At 55.4% G+C, this 13,552-nt stretch overlaps 1 protein-coding gene across 5 annotated transcripts; it reads right to left on the reverse strand.

Moving 5' to 3' along the window:
• Nucleotides 1-1,222: 1,222 nt before the first annotated feature.
• CDAN1 (codanin 1) lies at nucleotides 1,223-13,532 on the reverse strand. 5 transcript variants are annotated; one of them, XM_059181306.1, is made up of 28 exons: nucleotides 13,409-13,532; nucleotides 12,692-13,182; nucleotides 12,241-12,444; nucleotides 11,876-12,045; nucleotides 11,632-11,745; nucleotides 11,472-11,550; nucleotides 10,949-11,069; nucleotides 10,671-10,780; nucleotides 10,110-10,199; nucleotides 9,328-9,403; nucleotides 8,634-8,839; nucleotides 8,178-8,298; nucleotides 7,908-8,054; nucleotides 7,633-7,799; nucleotides 7,221-7,308; nucleotides 6,909-6,998; nucleotides 6,694-6,748; nucleotides 6,348-6,481; nucleotides 6,166-6,269; nucleotides 5,752-5,910; nucleotides 5,292-5,355; nucleotides 5,019-5,097; nucleotides 4,712-4,860; nucleotides 3,502-3,609; nucleotides 3,309-3,372; nucleotides 2,954-3,135; nucleotides 2,616-2,723; nucleotides 1,223-2,036 (listed from the first exon to the last, which is right to left on the reverse strand). In XM_059181306.1, exons 1-28 carry the CDS (start codon nucleotides 13,496-13,498, stop codon nucleotides 1,911-1,913), a joined length of 3,696 nt encoding a protein of 1,231 aa, XP_059037289.1. In that variant the 5' UTR covers nucleotides 13,499-13,532; the 3' UTR covers nucleotides 1,223-1,910. The 5 variants fall into 5 exon arrangements, 4 of the variants coding, with proteins under 4 accessions (XP_059037289.1, XP_059037290.1, XP_059037288.1 ...); XM_059181307.1 differs by having other exon boundaries at nucleotides 11,472-11,496; nucleotides 12,241-12,447; XM_059181305.1 differs by having other exon boundaries at nucleotides 12,241-12,447.
• Between the last annotated feature and the right edge of the window lie 20 nt (nucleotides 13,533-13,552).

Genomic DNA, 13,552 nt, shown 5'->3' on the forward strand with positions numbered 1-13,552 from the left:
TCGGCTCAGGTCATGGTCTCAGGGTCCTGGGATCGAGTCCCACATCAGGTTCTCTGCTTAGCGGGGAGCCTGCTTCCCTCTCCCTCTCTCTCTGCCTGTGATCTCTCTCCATCTACTTGTGATCTCTGTCAAATAAATAAAATCTTTAAAAAAAAAAAAAGTTCACATAGGCCCATGATAAGTTTCCTGAATTGGGCCCATGCTGCATTGAACTGAGCTTAAACTGGGCTTGAACCCAGCACCTGCGGCTTTGGGCTTGTCTCCCACCTGTCCCATCCATGGGGAACTGCCCCAGGTCAAGTGGCAGCTTCTTACCTCGGGGTCGGATTCCGAGGACAGTGCTTATGTTCAGCCACACCTAGTAGGCACACAAAGATAAAACCCTTAAAACTCTTTTGGTTCCCAGGCATTTGGCACTTCCTGAATTTGCTATAGTATAAAATGGATTTAAAGAACAACGATAAAGGCCTTTAAAAAGAGATTATGGAAGGAAGGTTCAGCTGCCAAAACCTGTGAAAGGAGCAACTGGGAAGAGGGAGGGAATGCACCCAGACAAGGTGTGACCGCGAGATCTTTCTGTGCAGCTGGCCGCCAGGAAGGACTTCCCACCAGCTTTCCTAAGGTGCCACCGCAGGCCCCCTCTGCCCAGAGAACCTGACACTTCCTTGGGTCGCCTCTTTGACAGCTGTGTGCCTTTCCCCAGGAAACACACATGGATGCACAGGCAGGAGTTTTTGCAAGACATTAATAGGGTTCACGGAGTCTTCTTCCTCCAACACAGCCTGAACCTCTCTATGCTGCTGATGCAGAAAGACCATGAATTTTATACAAGCGAACTTCATGCACATTACCAAGGTAGTGCTTGTCAAAATCAATGGATCAATTAGACACACAAAATACTCCTGAGCCAAATCACAATCTACCCCCCACCCCAACAAAACAAGTGTGACAAGAGCTGCCTTGCCATCTAGTTCGTTAAGGAGTGGCTGGTGAGTGGAGACTTTGCATATTAACTTAACCTTATAGGGAGATATATGGAAGTCGCTACTGTTGGCAAGAAGGTAACAGGGCCCCAGGCTCCAACAGGATGGAACATTTAGGCACTGCTACGTGGCCAGGCCATTAGTACAGCTCTACTCTGTTGTGCCCACCTTCAAGCCCACCTGGGACTTTGCAGCCTGCTAAAGGGAAGAGTCAGGTGAGAATAATTAGACAGGAACCCTTTGATAAAGAAAACAGTTTATTTTAAAAAGCTCTAATGTTCTGCCCTGTGCTTGGCCCCTGGATGGAGCTATGGTTGAGAGTTAGTACCTGTACAGGGCTGAAGGCAGAGAAGGTGCAGGGCAAAAGCTGGGTTTCTGGCGGGTCAGCCCCACCTCCCGTGTTGTGCATTTTTAAGAAGATGGCAGCAGTCCAGCTCCTGGTGGTAAGAAAATGTCGACTCCCAAGATTCATGTTTTAACCTTCCCTACAAGTTAAGCAGAAGTCATCTGCCTCTGTCATGATTTCCAAACCACAAAGTTTTAAGGGACGCTGGAGTAGCAGCAAATGGGGCTCAAGTCCTGGGTCATCAAGCCCACACATGTCATTTAATAATCCAAGTAATAAATGCCAACTCTTCAGCTCCACGACTGGAGTCTCTAGGCTTTGCCTTCATAATCCTCAATCAGGCGAACCCTCCTCCTTCCTCTAGGACTCGGGTGGTGAGCCTGCAGTCGGTGGGATGCCAGGCAGCCCCACACTTCCTTCACACGTGAGCAGGAGGCCTGACTACAGACTCAGCTACTCCTTCCTCAGCAAGGGTCAGCAGTGAGCACACGGAGGCGGGCACGGGGCCTCCTCCTGAGGCATAGTCAGCCGGGAATTCCAGGGTTCTGGTCAGACACCCAAGACATGGCTGCTTCTGAGCCCTAGCTCTGGGCCAGCACCGTTCCCCGGTTTGTTTGCACCAACTCACAAGCTCTTAGCTGGGGTTCTGGCCTATGAGGCTCAGCTAGAAACAGGTGGAACAGTGTCGCTAATTCTTCAGAGAAGTCCTGGAATAAGCAGAAAGATGACAGACAACACTGACTGACACATAATTCTGGATGGTACAACCTTTCTACTAAAAGGCAATATCCAGTATCAAGCCCGGCTAAGCAGTGATTAGACAGCTTTATTTTTTCCCACCTGCCTTCTACACTGAAATGGACGTGACCCCTTTTCCCAGGAGTACTCTGGGACATTCAAGTTACACCAGGGAAAGTGAAATCTGACAGCAGACTCCACCACGGAGTACTTCACCACCAACATGTTTCATCTTGACAAACCGTAGGAGGGATAAATCATTCTGCCCTAGATCACAATAACATTAAGTACCAGCTGAGATTAAAATCTAGGTTATTCTGATTTTAAAAACTCCTACTCACGGTACCACGCTGCTTTCCAACTACCTACCTGCCTTCCCTCTTCCCTCCCCCCACATCTCAGGGCGGTCCTGAAGATACCTGACAAAATCCACCGAGCTTTGGGAAGATCTGAAGAATGCCTGGGCCCCATCACTTGCCTCATTTCAGGATAAAAGGGCATAGGATACCCGTTCTCTGTCCAGGTATGAGGAGATGAGAACTCCTTACCTTTGGCCACTGGGCGTCACGGAGGCTGCCCAGGCAGGCCTCTATCTCCGTCCGTCCCATGAGCCCTTTCTCTACCAGCTCCCGGAGCAAGAAGAGGAGCAGGTCCCACTGCAACACATACGGAGGAGGTCAGGGTGGCTAGGAACACACAGCAACCTTGACTGATCCAGAGGACAGAAAACTGCCAAAGAAGCTGCCTGGCGCCCAAGATAGGGTGTCAAAGAAACTGAGCACCACTGCCAGAAAAGGGGAGTAAAGGAACCCCGGCCATGGCGGTAGGGTTAGAACAGGACTGCAGAGGGCTAAGGAGCCGGACTGCCCCCGGTCTGCCGGCTCACCTCCCTTGGCCGAGTATCTGCCAGAAGCCCCACATTTCTTGGGCTCAGCAGCAGTTGCAGTGGAACTGGCACCTGAAAGTCATCCTTCCACAAGGAGAGCAGCACGTGCAGGAGCCTTCGAGCCTGCCCTCTCTCTAGCCCGCGGGGTGATGGGGGCCCGAGGACAGGGATGTGGTCTGCCACTATGGGAAGAGAAGAAAGCCCGGCTTTAAGAGACGGAGGTAGGGTCCCCTAGCTGGCCCCTGGGAGGAAGAAGAAAACAAAGCTCCATGTGTGTCTAATCTTGCTTGTACCCAGCCCCGAGATCTGGGGGATCTGGCAAGAGTGAGAGAGAAGTCATGGAAAGGAGTCATACCAAGGAAGGATGCTAGATCCACAGAGCACTTTGCCAGATGCTGCTCGGCAGGTGGGCACAGGAACTATGGGGAAGAGGCAGGGAAAACCCCGGGTGTTAGCACCGTCCTTACAGCTGCAGCCCCAAGCCACTGCAGCTCCGGTCCATGGGCGCCGGACAAAGACACTCAGCGGAGCGCCATGCTGTGGCTCACCTGGCGGCACTGCAGTGTCTGGCCCAGCTGGCCCAGGAGCTGCTCCAGATGGTCCGGAGAAACTCCTTCCTCAGGGTCCCGGGGGCCCACAGCCAAAGACAGCACATCCTGGAGACAGCAGGGGTAGAAGCAGAGTGAGACTGCATACCGGGCTGGCACCTGGGAGGCCACAGAGAACGCGGCCTGGGGCAGGGATCAGCCAGTGGAAAGAGGCAGAAGGAAAAGGAAGACGGCCCCTGGATGAAGTGGCGGGGTCAAGGTGCCTTAGACCTGGGGCTCAGCCGGGACCGCACAGCTGGGAGAAGCAACCACGTGGACACCAACAGATGAGGAGTGGGAGCAGGTCAGCTGAGGAACAACATGCTGCCTGAGCTTGAGATGTCCCTTGTCTTCAGAGAAAGGCGAACCTAGCCAATTCCCAGAGAGTGCCTGACTTGGCAAGCACTTAGGGGAGCCGTCCTGCTCCATACATGGTGGATTTTCTCTCTCAGGCTTCTCTGTTCATCTTCTCGGGAAAGTCCGGTTTCAGTAGAGAAAACCAGTAGCTAATGGTCATTTAGCCTTTTCTTCTCCCTCCTGGATACTCTCCATCTTTAGTTATTCCTCCTTAGCCCTAGTCCTAATCTTTGGCCCTACCAATAAGTAAAGAGTTGAGGCTCTGCCCCACTGCTCAACTCTGCTGCTGTAGCACAAGAACAGCCTTAGGCAATTCATAACTGAACAAGTGTGGCTGTGTCCTGACCCCTACTCTAGACAGGCTCTAAATTTTTCAGGTTGAGAGCAATGATAGTTTATTCTTACCATCAGTAACTAAATAAGCATCACCTCCCATAGAGAACTACTGAAATCCGATCTCAAAAGCAGGTAACTGCCCCTTAGAGATTTTCCTACCTGTAAGTACCAGACAGGCCCTCGTGACCTGGCTCCCATCGGCACCTGTGTAATATGCAGCCCCTCCCAAACTTTCCCATCTGACTTCTTCCCCTTTCGGTGACTCAAGTACCAGAAGTCCGAGAAGAGCAATGAGGACAACTGTTCAGTTCAGCTCTGCCCCACCGAACCCCATTGTCATGATGGACACCGGACTAGCTGCACAACACAGAAAGCAGCTACACGATACACTGCAGCGGACGCGAGGAAGGAGGGAGACCAGGAAAAAAGCGGGGAAAGGGCAGAGGGGAGGGGCGCAGGGAGGAGGGGAGCTGTGTACTTTGATCTCGGAGATGAGGTGGGAGGGGAGGGGAGCGTGGTGCTCACAGGCTCGGGAGCAGCCCCTCCGCTCCCCCCGGGCAGCTGCTTCGGGACCCTGGGCTCGAAGTGTGCGACTCACTGCCGCCTTCACCTCTCTCCTGATCAGTGCTGCAGGTCAAAGGGAGAACAGAAAGGGGTCACATCACGCCAACGCATGCCCAGCACTGTTTCCAGCTGCCTGGTGTTCCATCTCCCCAAGGGCCTCACACTTTCTGCCAGTCCACTTTGGAAGAACGTGGCCAGCCCTCCCCTAGCCCAGACCTTACCTGTGATGTTGGCTGACAACCAAGTACAGGCTTTCTCTGTTGCAAGCCCCACAGCAATGTTCTCTGCGCTGCTTAGAACCTGTGACCCAGAAGAAGTGCAGTGTCAGGGGCCCAGGGAAGCTTGCGGATGACATGAACATGCAAGGCGCCCCCAAGGCTGGGACCAACCCACAGGCCCACCCACCACCAGCAGCCTCACGCACGCACAGCCCACGGCACACTCTCCCACCACCAGACACTAATGTGCAGGCTCTCGGCCTCGTCCCTACTTACAGCTGCTGGGGTCTCCTCGGGAAGCAGTGCCCGTACAGCCCCAGGGCTTTTCTTCTGACAGAACCTGAAAAGAAACAGAAGCTTTCAGTGATGGCTAGAGATTTCAGCCTGGCTCACAGAAGGAAAGGCCAAGGGCACCCATCACCTGAACCAGGGTGGCCCTGCCTTGTGGAGGGTATAGTGGGGTGGGGTGGGGGCGAAGAGAAGCACTGTCAGTCCTGAGCCCACCCCTGATCCCTGATGCGGGGAGGAATGGGACACCCAAACCCTCTCTTCCACATTCAACTTCAGACGTTGGGTCCTAAAGCCCAAGATACGAGCCTACAGAGGAAGCAAAAGAACAAGGTGTGGCGTGGGGGGGTGGTTTGGAGAGTACATGGAATAAAAGTGTGTGTGAAAAAGTCAGAAAAAGAAAAGCGGAGAGCGGGGACGAGGGTCCGAGTAGACCGGTATCTCTTACTCCCGCCCCTGGGTCAATGCCTGGGCCCCATGGGGGCACAGCTGGGAACACAAGATCTCCAACAGCTGGGCTGGATCTCCTCCGTCCTGTCCCTGTGTCACCAGCTGCTCCTGAAGAAGGGACTCGGCCTGGCGCACCAGATCTGCCACCAGCGTGGCCCTGCAGCAGGGACAGAGAGGCTTGGAGGTAGCTGAGGGAGCTGAATCAGAAAGGGGCTACAAATTCAAAGAAATCTGGTCAGAACGAACTTCAAAGAACGTTAGCAGTTTGAGTGTCCCCACCATGTCCTTCCCCTCAAGCTAACTTGCCTCAGACCGGCAACACGTCAGGAGATTTAAAAGGGGGAACACGTGAGGGAGTGAGCCCGTACCCCTCCATGGATCTGCCTTCCCAACCCTCTCAACCCTCGCTCACTTGATGTGTTTGACACAGTTAGAGCCAATTCTCTCTGCCACAAACTCCACAGTCCTGCGCAGGGAGGGCGGCTGGTTGTGGAAAAAGGCTTGGGCCAGCTGTGCCTATGGGGAGGTGGGAAGAGTGGGTCGTTTCCTTTCTCTTCCCCTCCCGGAGCTCCCTGCCTCCACCCAGCCCCTCACCTGCAGCCCCTGGCTGGTCCGGGGAGGCTGGGCTCCAAGGCCGGTGGTGGTGGTGGGAGTGATCTTCCTCACAAAGCCCCCACTCCTCCCACTGCTGCCCGACACCCAGGATGCGAGCAGTTTTCGGAGCTCTCCTGCATCAGGGAAGCCCGAGTGCTTAGTTCCAGAACCACCCCTCCCCTCCCAGGTATATTGGGCTTTAAGTATTTGTGGAGTAAAGCGGCTGAGGCACCCGGGGAACGCCTAAGGAGAACAGGTGTGAGGCCTATAGGAAGCCTGCTGGGTACTCAAAAAGGGACAGGCCGAGGACCGAGGACCCTGGGCGGCAGAGCATCAATGTCCTCACCAATATAGGGGCAGCAGGTGTAGAGCAGGTGCTGGTCCACCACAGGCATGCCATCCTTGGGGAGAGAACAGAGCAGAGCTAAGGAGGCAGGTTTCTCTTCCTTCCCACTGTGCCAGAAATGGGACAGTCGGGGAAGAAAGTTACTCTAGGAACTCCCAGCCTGCCTGCCTCCTTTATTCCCACCCCCACGGCTCTGGCTGGACCCCAACACTCACCAACCCAAGCTCTGAAGCTACTGTATCCACCTCCAAGGCATCCAACTGACCCTCTTCCAGAAAGAATAGGTCCTCAGGGACTGTGGGAATCTGACAAAAGATCAGGGCAGTGCAAGCTGCAGTCTGCACTACAGACCTCGTGGCTCCAGGAGCAAAGCCACCTTCCTCTAAAACCATGGGATTCCCACCTCCCCTTCACCTCCTATCTTCTGAGTCTGACCTCAATCAGACTCAGATATCCTCCCACTCCCCAGCTCCCGCCACACTGGCTGCCTCCCTTCCCCAATCTGGATCTTCCCTCACTCCACTAACCTGGAACAGCCAGCCCAGGACAGCTAGCAGCAGCAACTTGTTCAGGAAACACATCTCCCCTTCACTTTCCTTTGCCAAGACCAAGCTCCTAACAGGAACATTAGGGCCAAGAAAGAAATGGAAGGGAGTGAAAGAAAGCTATCATAGGGAAGGTAACTCTCAAAAGCAGCCCAAAAGGAGACAGCTGTCATGCAGGCGAGCACGATCTCCTCACTGCCCTTTCCCAGATCTGTATTCCCTCTTAGCTGGGCCACAGGAGGAGTCGAAAAGGCACAATTGAAGTGCAAGGAACCTCCCCGGTTCTGCCGTGGACCCAAGCCTGCATCTTCCTTGGGGATCAGCCTTGGCCTGGGCTATGTGGCCTCCTCCCTGACAGTGCCCTCAGCTCTAGCCCTGCCCTCACTGCACTCACCGGTGTAGGTGCAGCAGGACAGTGAAGATGCTGCGGTAATAGTCCAGCAGGGGCACGATGTGGTCAGCGAGGGAAAGGAATTCCACCAGCCAGGGCACGGTGAGCACGGCTCGGCGGGCCCGCAGCCCCTGCTGCAGCAGAGCCCGCACGTCCAGGGCTGGGGGCACCTGGCGGGGCAGGGCTCGATCAGTGGATGAGGCTGGGGGCCAGACATGGCCTCCAACTCCAGGACTCTGGGGCCCCTCTCAGCCCTCCTTACCAGAGCCCCCATTCACCTGGCTCCTCAGGGCCAGAATGGAGTCCTGGAGCTCACGGGTTGGGGGTGGCTCAGGCCCCCGGTATGGCAGGAAAGCCACAAAGCCCAGGAATTTAGCCAGAAGCCTCAGGCTGAGCAGCACCATGGCAAACTGCCTCCGTTCCCCCTGCAAGGGATCAGGGAAGTAAAAGGTCCTAAGCATAGGGCTTCTAGAATAATTATGAATCTCTCATAAATTCTTGACTTCCTAGGTCAGAACCCTGTATTCTTCCTCATTCTGCTTTCTAACCTGCCAGTCCACGTCTGATTCCCCATCTTCATCGCTAGGCTCAGGTTGGGGCAGGGCAAGGCTGTTGAGCTCCCGGATCTTCAAACTCAGACTGTCCATGAGATGCTGATTAAACTGGAAGCTAGGAAGGAAGGGGGAAAAAAAAAAGAGAGAGAGAGACTGGCAGAGGTGTAGAAAGACCCAGAACAGAGAAGAGGTGCTGCAGACAGAAAGCAGTGGGGTACAGAGGCGAGGCAAAGGAACAGTGAGGTTACCTACGTGGGTAAAAGAATGACAAGGGAAACAGAGGCAGAAGTGTGAGCTGCAAGGAGCCTGGCCATTGCCCAGGCCCACCCTGTTAGATTCCAGGCAAAGAGAGAGACAACTGTTGCCCTTCTCAACAACTGTTACCCTTCTCGAAAGACAAACCTCTCCTGGCCCTAGCCCCACTCCCTGCAAGACACAGGGGACCTTTACCTGCTGGCACTCAGGATGAAGTCCCTGAAGAAGCCCTGACAGCCTGGGAAGGTGGGGGGTGGGCAGGGTCCCCCGCTGCTCTGAGGGGCCACAAGCCTCTCCTGCAGGCGCCGCAACCTCCCCAGCTTGTCCGCTCCAAGCATACTTAATACATCCGGAGCCTCCCCCAAGACAGTGCCTCCAGTGCCACCAGGACTCTGACACATCTGAGGCAGAGGAAAGAGGAGACAAAATAAAAAGGAGGACTGAACAAAATAGGGCAGAAGTAATGAACATTTAGGGAATGCCAACCCCGTATCAGATGCAACAGATCTGTTTTTCAAGGTAGGGATGATATTGTTTTATAGGTGAAGAAGCTAAAACTGCAAGGTGAAACATTTGCCTACGGTCCCTGGAGCTAGAGTTTGAAATCAGGCCCAAGTAGTGCGCCAGTGCTCTCTACCACAGCACAAATTGAGCGTAAGAAGTAGTGAGAGTCTGCAGGCGGGCAGGGCGTGGAGGACTCATGAGAGAGGGTCTGGCTCCTCTTTGTCTGCCTGATTTTGGCCACTGCTCCCCCACCCCCAAGGGAACAGAAGTGTTCAAACTCCAGCCAAGGACCTGTCTGGCTGTCCGCCCCATCCCAGAGTACCAGTCATTACTTGGCTGCCTTTAATACCTACTATTCCCTGTAATTTCCTGCTGGGGCTATTACCTGGAGAAGTTGTTTCTGGAAAAGCCGAACAAAATGGCTGTGACTGCAGGCTGCAGAGAGCTGACCCATCATGGCTCTGAGGAGTAAGAGGCAGGAATGTGAGGGAAGGAGGAAGGGGACAGAAGTCTGAGAGAATGAGCTAATCCTTGGGCTCTTCAGTCCTTTACCAGGGGCCCGAGCAGACCTTGGCCAGAGTTGGCCATCACAAGGTAACAGGTAAGTACACCTCACAGTAACAGGTAAGGGACACCTTCCTTCCTCAGCATCAGCATCCCTCAAGGCTACAGACACACTTAACATGATAAGAAGTGTACCACCCCTCTCATCTTCAGTCTACACTGGGCTCCAGTGAGTTTCATGACCCAAGTGGCAGGCAAATCCCTGGACAGAAGATACTCTCTCTGCAACTCATCGCACTATGCGAAGTCCTCAGAACTGCTGAACTCCATGATGGAGAAAATGGGAAGTTGGAAACAGTCTAATCAGTGACTTGGGCCAAGTACTCCATCACTCTAGCAATTTGGGGAAAGGGTTTTGCACTTAACTAGACATTAGCCATCACAGAACAAGTCTGGGTCACATCTGAGTGCAAGGAGCTAGCCAAACAAATCCCTTCTGAGTTGGGCCAAAGCTGCCAGTAACTAGAGATGAAGGAGCACAGAAGGTAACTGCGGGCTAGGGGTCGGGGAAGAGCCCCCCTCCAGTCAGCTACCAGAACACCACTAAGCTGCCCACTGCCGGAAGCAAGAGAGGGACAACATGACCAGTGTGGGAGCACCTACCTGATCCTGCTGCCCAAGCCCTTCTCAAAATCCCAGCCAGGCTCCTCGTGCCGATCTTCCCACTCTCGAAGGACCTCAAAAAACACGTCCCTGATGGACATAAGAATGCCTGATCAACTGAGACATGGGTGAACTCACCGACTACGAGGAGTGCCTTCTCTAGCTCAGAGGAACGGAGGATGGGACTATCCATAGCCCCATTCCTTTTCCTCTCCAAAGTTCTCTAGATGACGAGAATGCTGCAGACCCAGTGGCAGCATGCCAAAGGACTCACAGACCCTGGTGCACAGCAAAATCCGGTTCTCTCTTATTGGAGAACCCCGTGACTAAAGTCATACACCTGTGAGAAGGCTGCTAAAATTGGAGGTTCAAGTCCACCGCAGGAAACAAAATGAAGGTACATTTTGAAGGCCGTTCTGATGGGTGAAAGGGAAGGGCCCAGTGGTGCTAACCTACCACCTGCTAGTGCCAAACTCCTAGTTTCTATGGAAACAACATAGGCTGCCTATCCCAGGGAAAATGCCGCCTCGTTTCCTCCCCAAAGTTCCCTTTTCTTATCACCTCTGTTTTTTGAAAGTATGAAAGGCTCGGTCACTGGAGAAGTTGGCACGATTGTCTGTTTCTGGCTGAAAGGAGACAGCTTGAGCAGAGGGTGGCATTGCCAGAGAGACCTAAAATACGGGAGTGACATTAGGGATGGAACACTCACAGGTCGTGCTCAGAAAACTTCACCCCCACATTTCTGCCGAGTTAGCCCACGTGACAGTAGGGTGGTGGCGCCAGGCTGCCTGAAGGATGAGGCTGGGGAAGGTGAGGTCCGGGCTATGCAGGGTCCCTACCTTGGCAACGCTGCCCTCATAGGCAGCTCGGAGGCGGCCTTGCAGAGCAGGAGAGAAGCACAGCAGCCGCTCGTTCTCAGCCAAGAGCTTCAAGGTCCCTTTGTCCAGGTAGGAAAGAACCCTACAGGGACAAGAGCGCATCTGACTGAGAAGGGGATGCACTGCAAGTAGGAAGCAGGCACCTGTGCACCACAGAGAACATTATCAGGAACATGGAGCAGGTATGTAAGGCAAAGTCATGGGCCGAGCGTTTAAGATGCTGGAGGCAAGGGGGGCAGGAAAGACCCCTAAGGAGCAGGGAAAGATTAGACACAAACCCAAACGGCAGATGCCAAGACTATAGGGGGCAATTTGATTCTTTCAGGGGTTAAATTCATAGCCTTGACACAAAATGATAGGCTACATGTAGGAAGAGACCCAGGGTCACTGTGCCTTTGGAAAGCCCAAGCACTTACCCCATGTGGCCAGAGAAGCAAGTGGACAATGGGAATAAGGCTTAAATGCCTCAGCTGGGGAAACTCACTGAAACTGATGCTCCAAAACCTGCACTGCAAAGAAGACACAATCATGGACACTCTGGAACAGTGGGCTTTCCAGGGAATCTAGAAGGATAGTACCAAGTTGTCAGTTAAGAACTGTTTCATCTCCAGACCTCGTTTCCAAAAAGAGGCTTGCCCACTAACCTGGTGCTCCTGGACTTGGTTCAAGGTCACCGTCCTTGGTGGCCACCATCCTCCGAGCAGTAAGGAGCTGAAGGACGAAGAAAAGCTCCAAGAAGAGGTTTGGTACCAGGTTCTCTGGATATAAAAAGAAACCCCAGGGTGTTCGGTACCATTTGGAACCAAGGCTCAGTTTCGCACACCTTAACATTTTTCCTACCCCGCCCTTCCTCAAGCATCCACTCCAGCACCCTTTGCTCCCACCCACCGGCAATGCATGAAGAGTAGACGAGGGCTATCAGCTCCAGGCGCTGGCGGGAAGACACTCTGGCAGGATCAGCGGATTCGGCTGTGAGGTTTCCTGTCCAGCTGGGGAGGGGAGGCCCCAATTCTGAGGTGGCACAGGTGGTAGAAGGTGACTGCTGCAGCTGCTTAGAGCTATGGGGACAGAAAGATGTCATGAGCAGTTCCCCTAGCTTCCAGCACACAGCCACACTCCGGTTCCTCCAGAGCAGATGTCCACAGCCCAGGAAATAGACCCAAGGCTCCCATGGGCAAACTAATCTCAGGGAAAAGCCCTTCAGATCCCCCAGTGGGAGGAAGCTGACAACCCAGGGAGTGGCAAGGTCATACCGCTCCTTCCTGAGCATCTCCCGCTCCTCTTGCAGACTTCGGCACCCTGGGGGAAGGCCATGGCCCCAAGGGCTAGTGTCCGGGACTGAGGGTTGGGAACTGGGGACACAGTTGATTGGGGGTGAGGTGAAGCAGGTCTTGGGCTTGGAGAGTGATCGCTCTTCGCTCACCGGAGTTGGATTAATCCTGCGTGAAGGCTTCGTCCTGCTAAGTGGCCACAGGTTTTTATCAAATTCCTATCTTCCAACATGTCCCCTCAAGGGCGGGGGCCGATTGCAAAGTGCCTCAAGGGCGGGGGCCGCTTGCAAAGTGCCCCTCACTACTGTGGTTATCTCACCCCCAACCTTCCGGCCATTCCCACGCTCAACTGCGGAGCGCCCGGCCCTAATTTCCTGACTCCCCTCGCACAGCCTTTGTGCCACCCCGCTCGTGGGGGAGGGCTGATTCTCACCCTGCAGGGCCGGGGGGCACCGAGCCTACGGGAGGGAACTCCTCCAGGTTGCTGAGGTTTGGCGGGTCAGAGCGCACGAGGCTAGGGCTGCCGGGGCTGCCAGAGCCCCTGGACCTCCGGCCCCCAGTCCAAGGCTGACTCTCTCCGACGACCCCCTCCTCCAGGCCCCCAGGGCCGCGGCCTCCCCGCTCGCGGCCCGGCCCCGGGCCCCGCCTCCTGCCCCCGCGGCGGGCTGAAGGGGCCTCGGCGGCGGCGGCGCTCGAAGGCTCGGTCGGAGGGAAGAGCTGGCTGCGCGCCCCGCGGCCACCCCGCGGCGGGCCCCCCGGCCTCCCTGGCAGAGCTGCCGAGGAGCCCGGGGCCTTGGCGGGGGTTGGGGGGCCCTGCGGGAGGACGCGGCTGCTCTGCTCCCTCAGGAAGTTCAGCAGGAACGGCACGAATTCCTTCCGCAGTGGCCGAAGGGAGCTCAGCGCGGCCGCCTCCCCGGGGTCATCCTGAGGGAGAAGCGGCAAGGGATGAGAGGGTCAGCGGCCAGCCCGGCGCCACGAGCAGCCGGGACCGGAGGGCACGCTGAGGCGGGCGGCCCGGACAGCGGCCCCTAGTTGGAGCGCACTCGGCCCGGGCTGACAGCCAGGCACCCTAGAGAAAAGGGACCTGAGGGATGGTATCTCCGCGGAAAGCAGATTCCGGTCAGGCCCGGGGGTGTGCAGGGACTGTTACCTCGGAACTCTGGGCGCTGCGAGCGATCCACCGCACCGCCGCCGCGACCGACACCTCTTCTCGCAGCAGCGACTCCAAAACGGCCGCCATCCCGGTCCGGGCGCTTGAATGCGATTGCGCAGGCGCCGGCGCGCCACGGGCGGC

Source organism: Mustela lutreola, chromosome 7 (genome assembly GCF_030435805.1).
Source record: "Mustela lutreola isolate mMusLut2 chromosome 7, mMusLut2.pri, whole genome shotgun sequence".
Taxonomy (NCBI): domain Eukaryota; kingdom Metazoa; phylum Chordata; class Mammalia; order Carnivora; family Mustelidae; genus Mustela; species Mustela lutreola.

Coding starts and splice junctions, on each gene's coding strand:
- CDAN1 (XM_059181305.1), bottom strand. CDS start 13,498: ATGGCGGCCGTTTTGGAGTCGCTGCTGCGAGAAGAGGTGTCGGTCGCG. Junction 12,448..12,691: donor GTGCCCCCCGGCCCTGCAGG/GTGAGAATCAGC, acceptor GTGGCCACTTAG/CAGGACGAAGCCTTCACGCA. Junction 11,551..11,631: donor ACCAAGTCCAGGAGCACCAG/GTTAGTGGGCAA, acceptor CTATCCTTCTAG/ATTCCCTGGAAAGCCCACTG.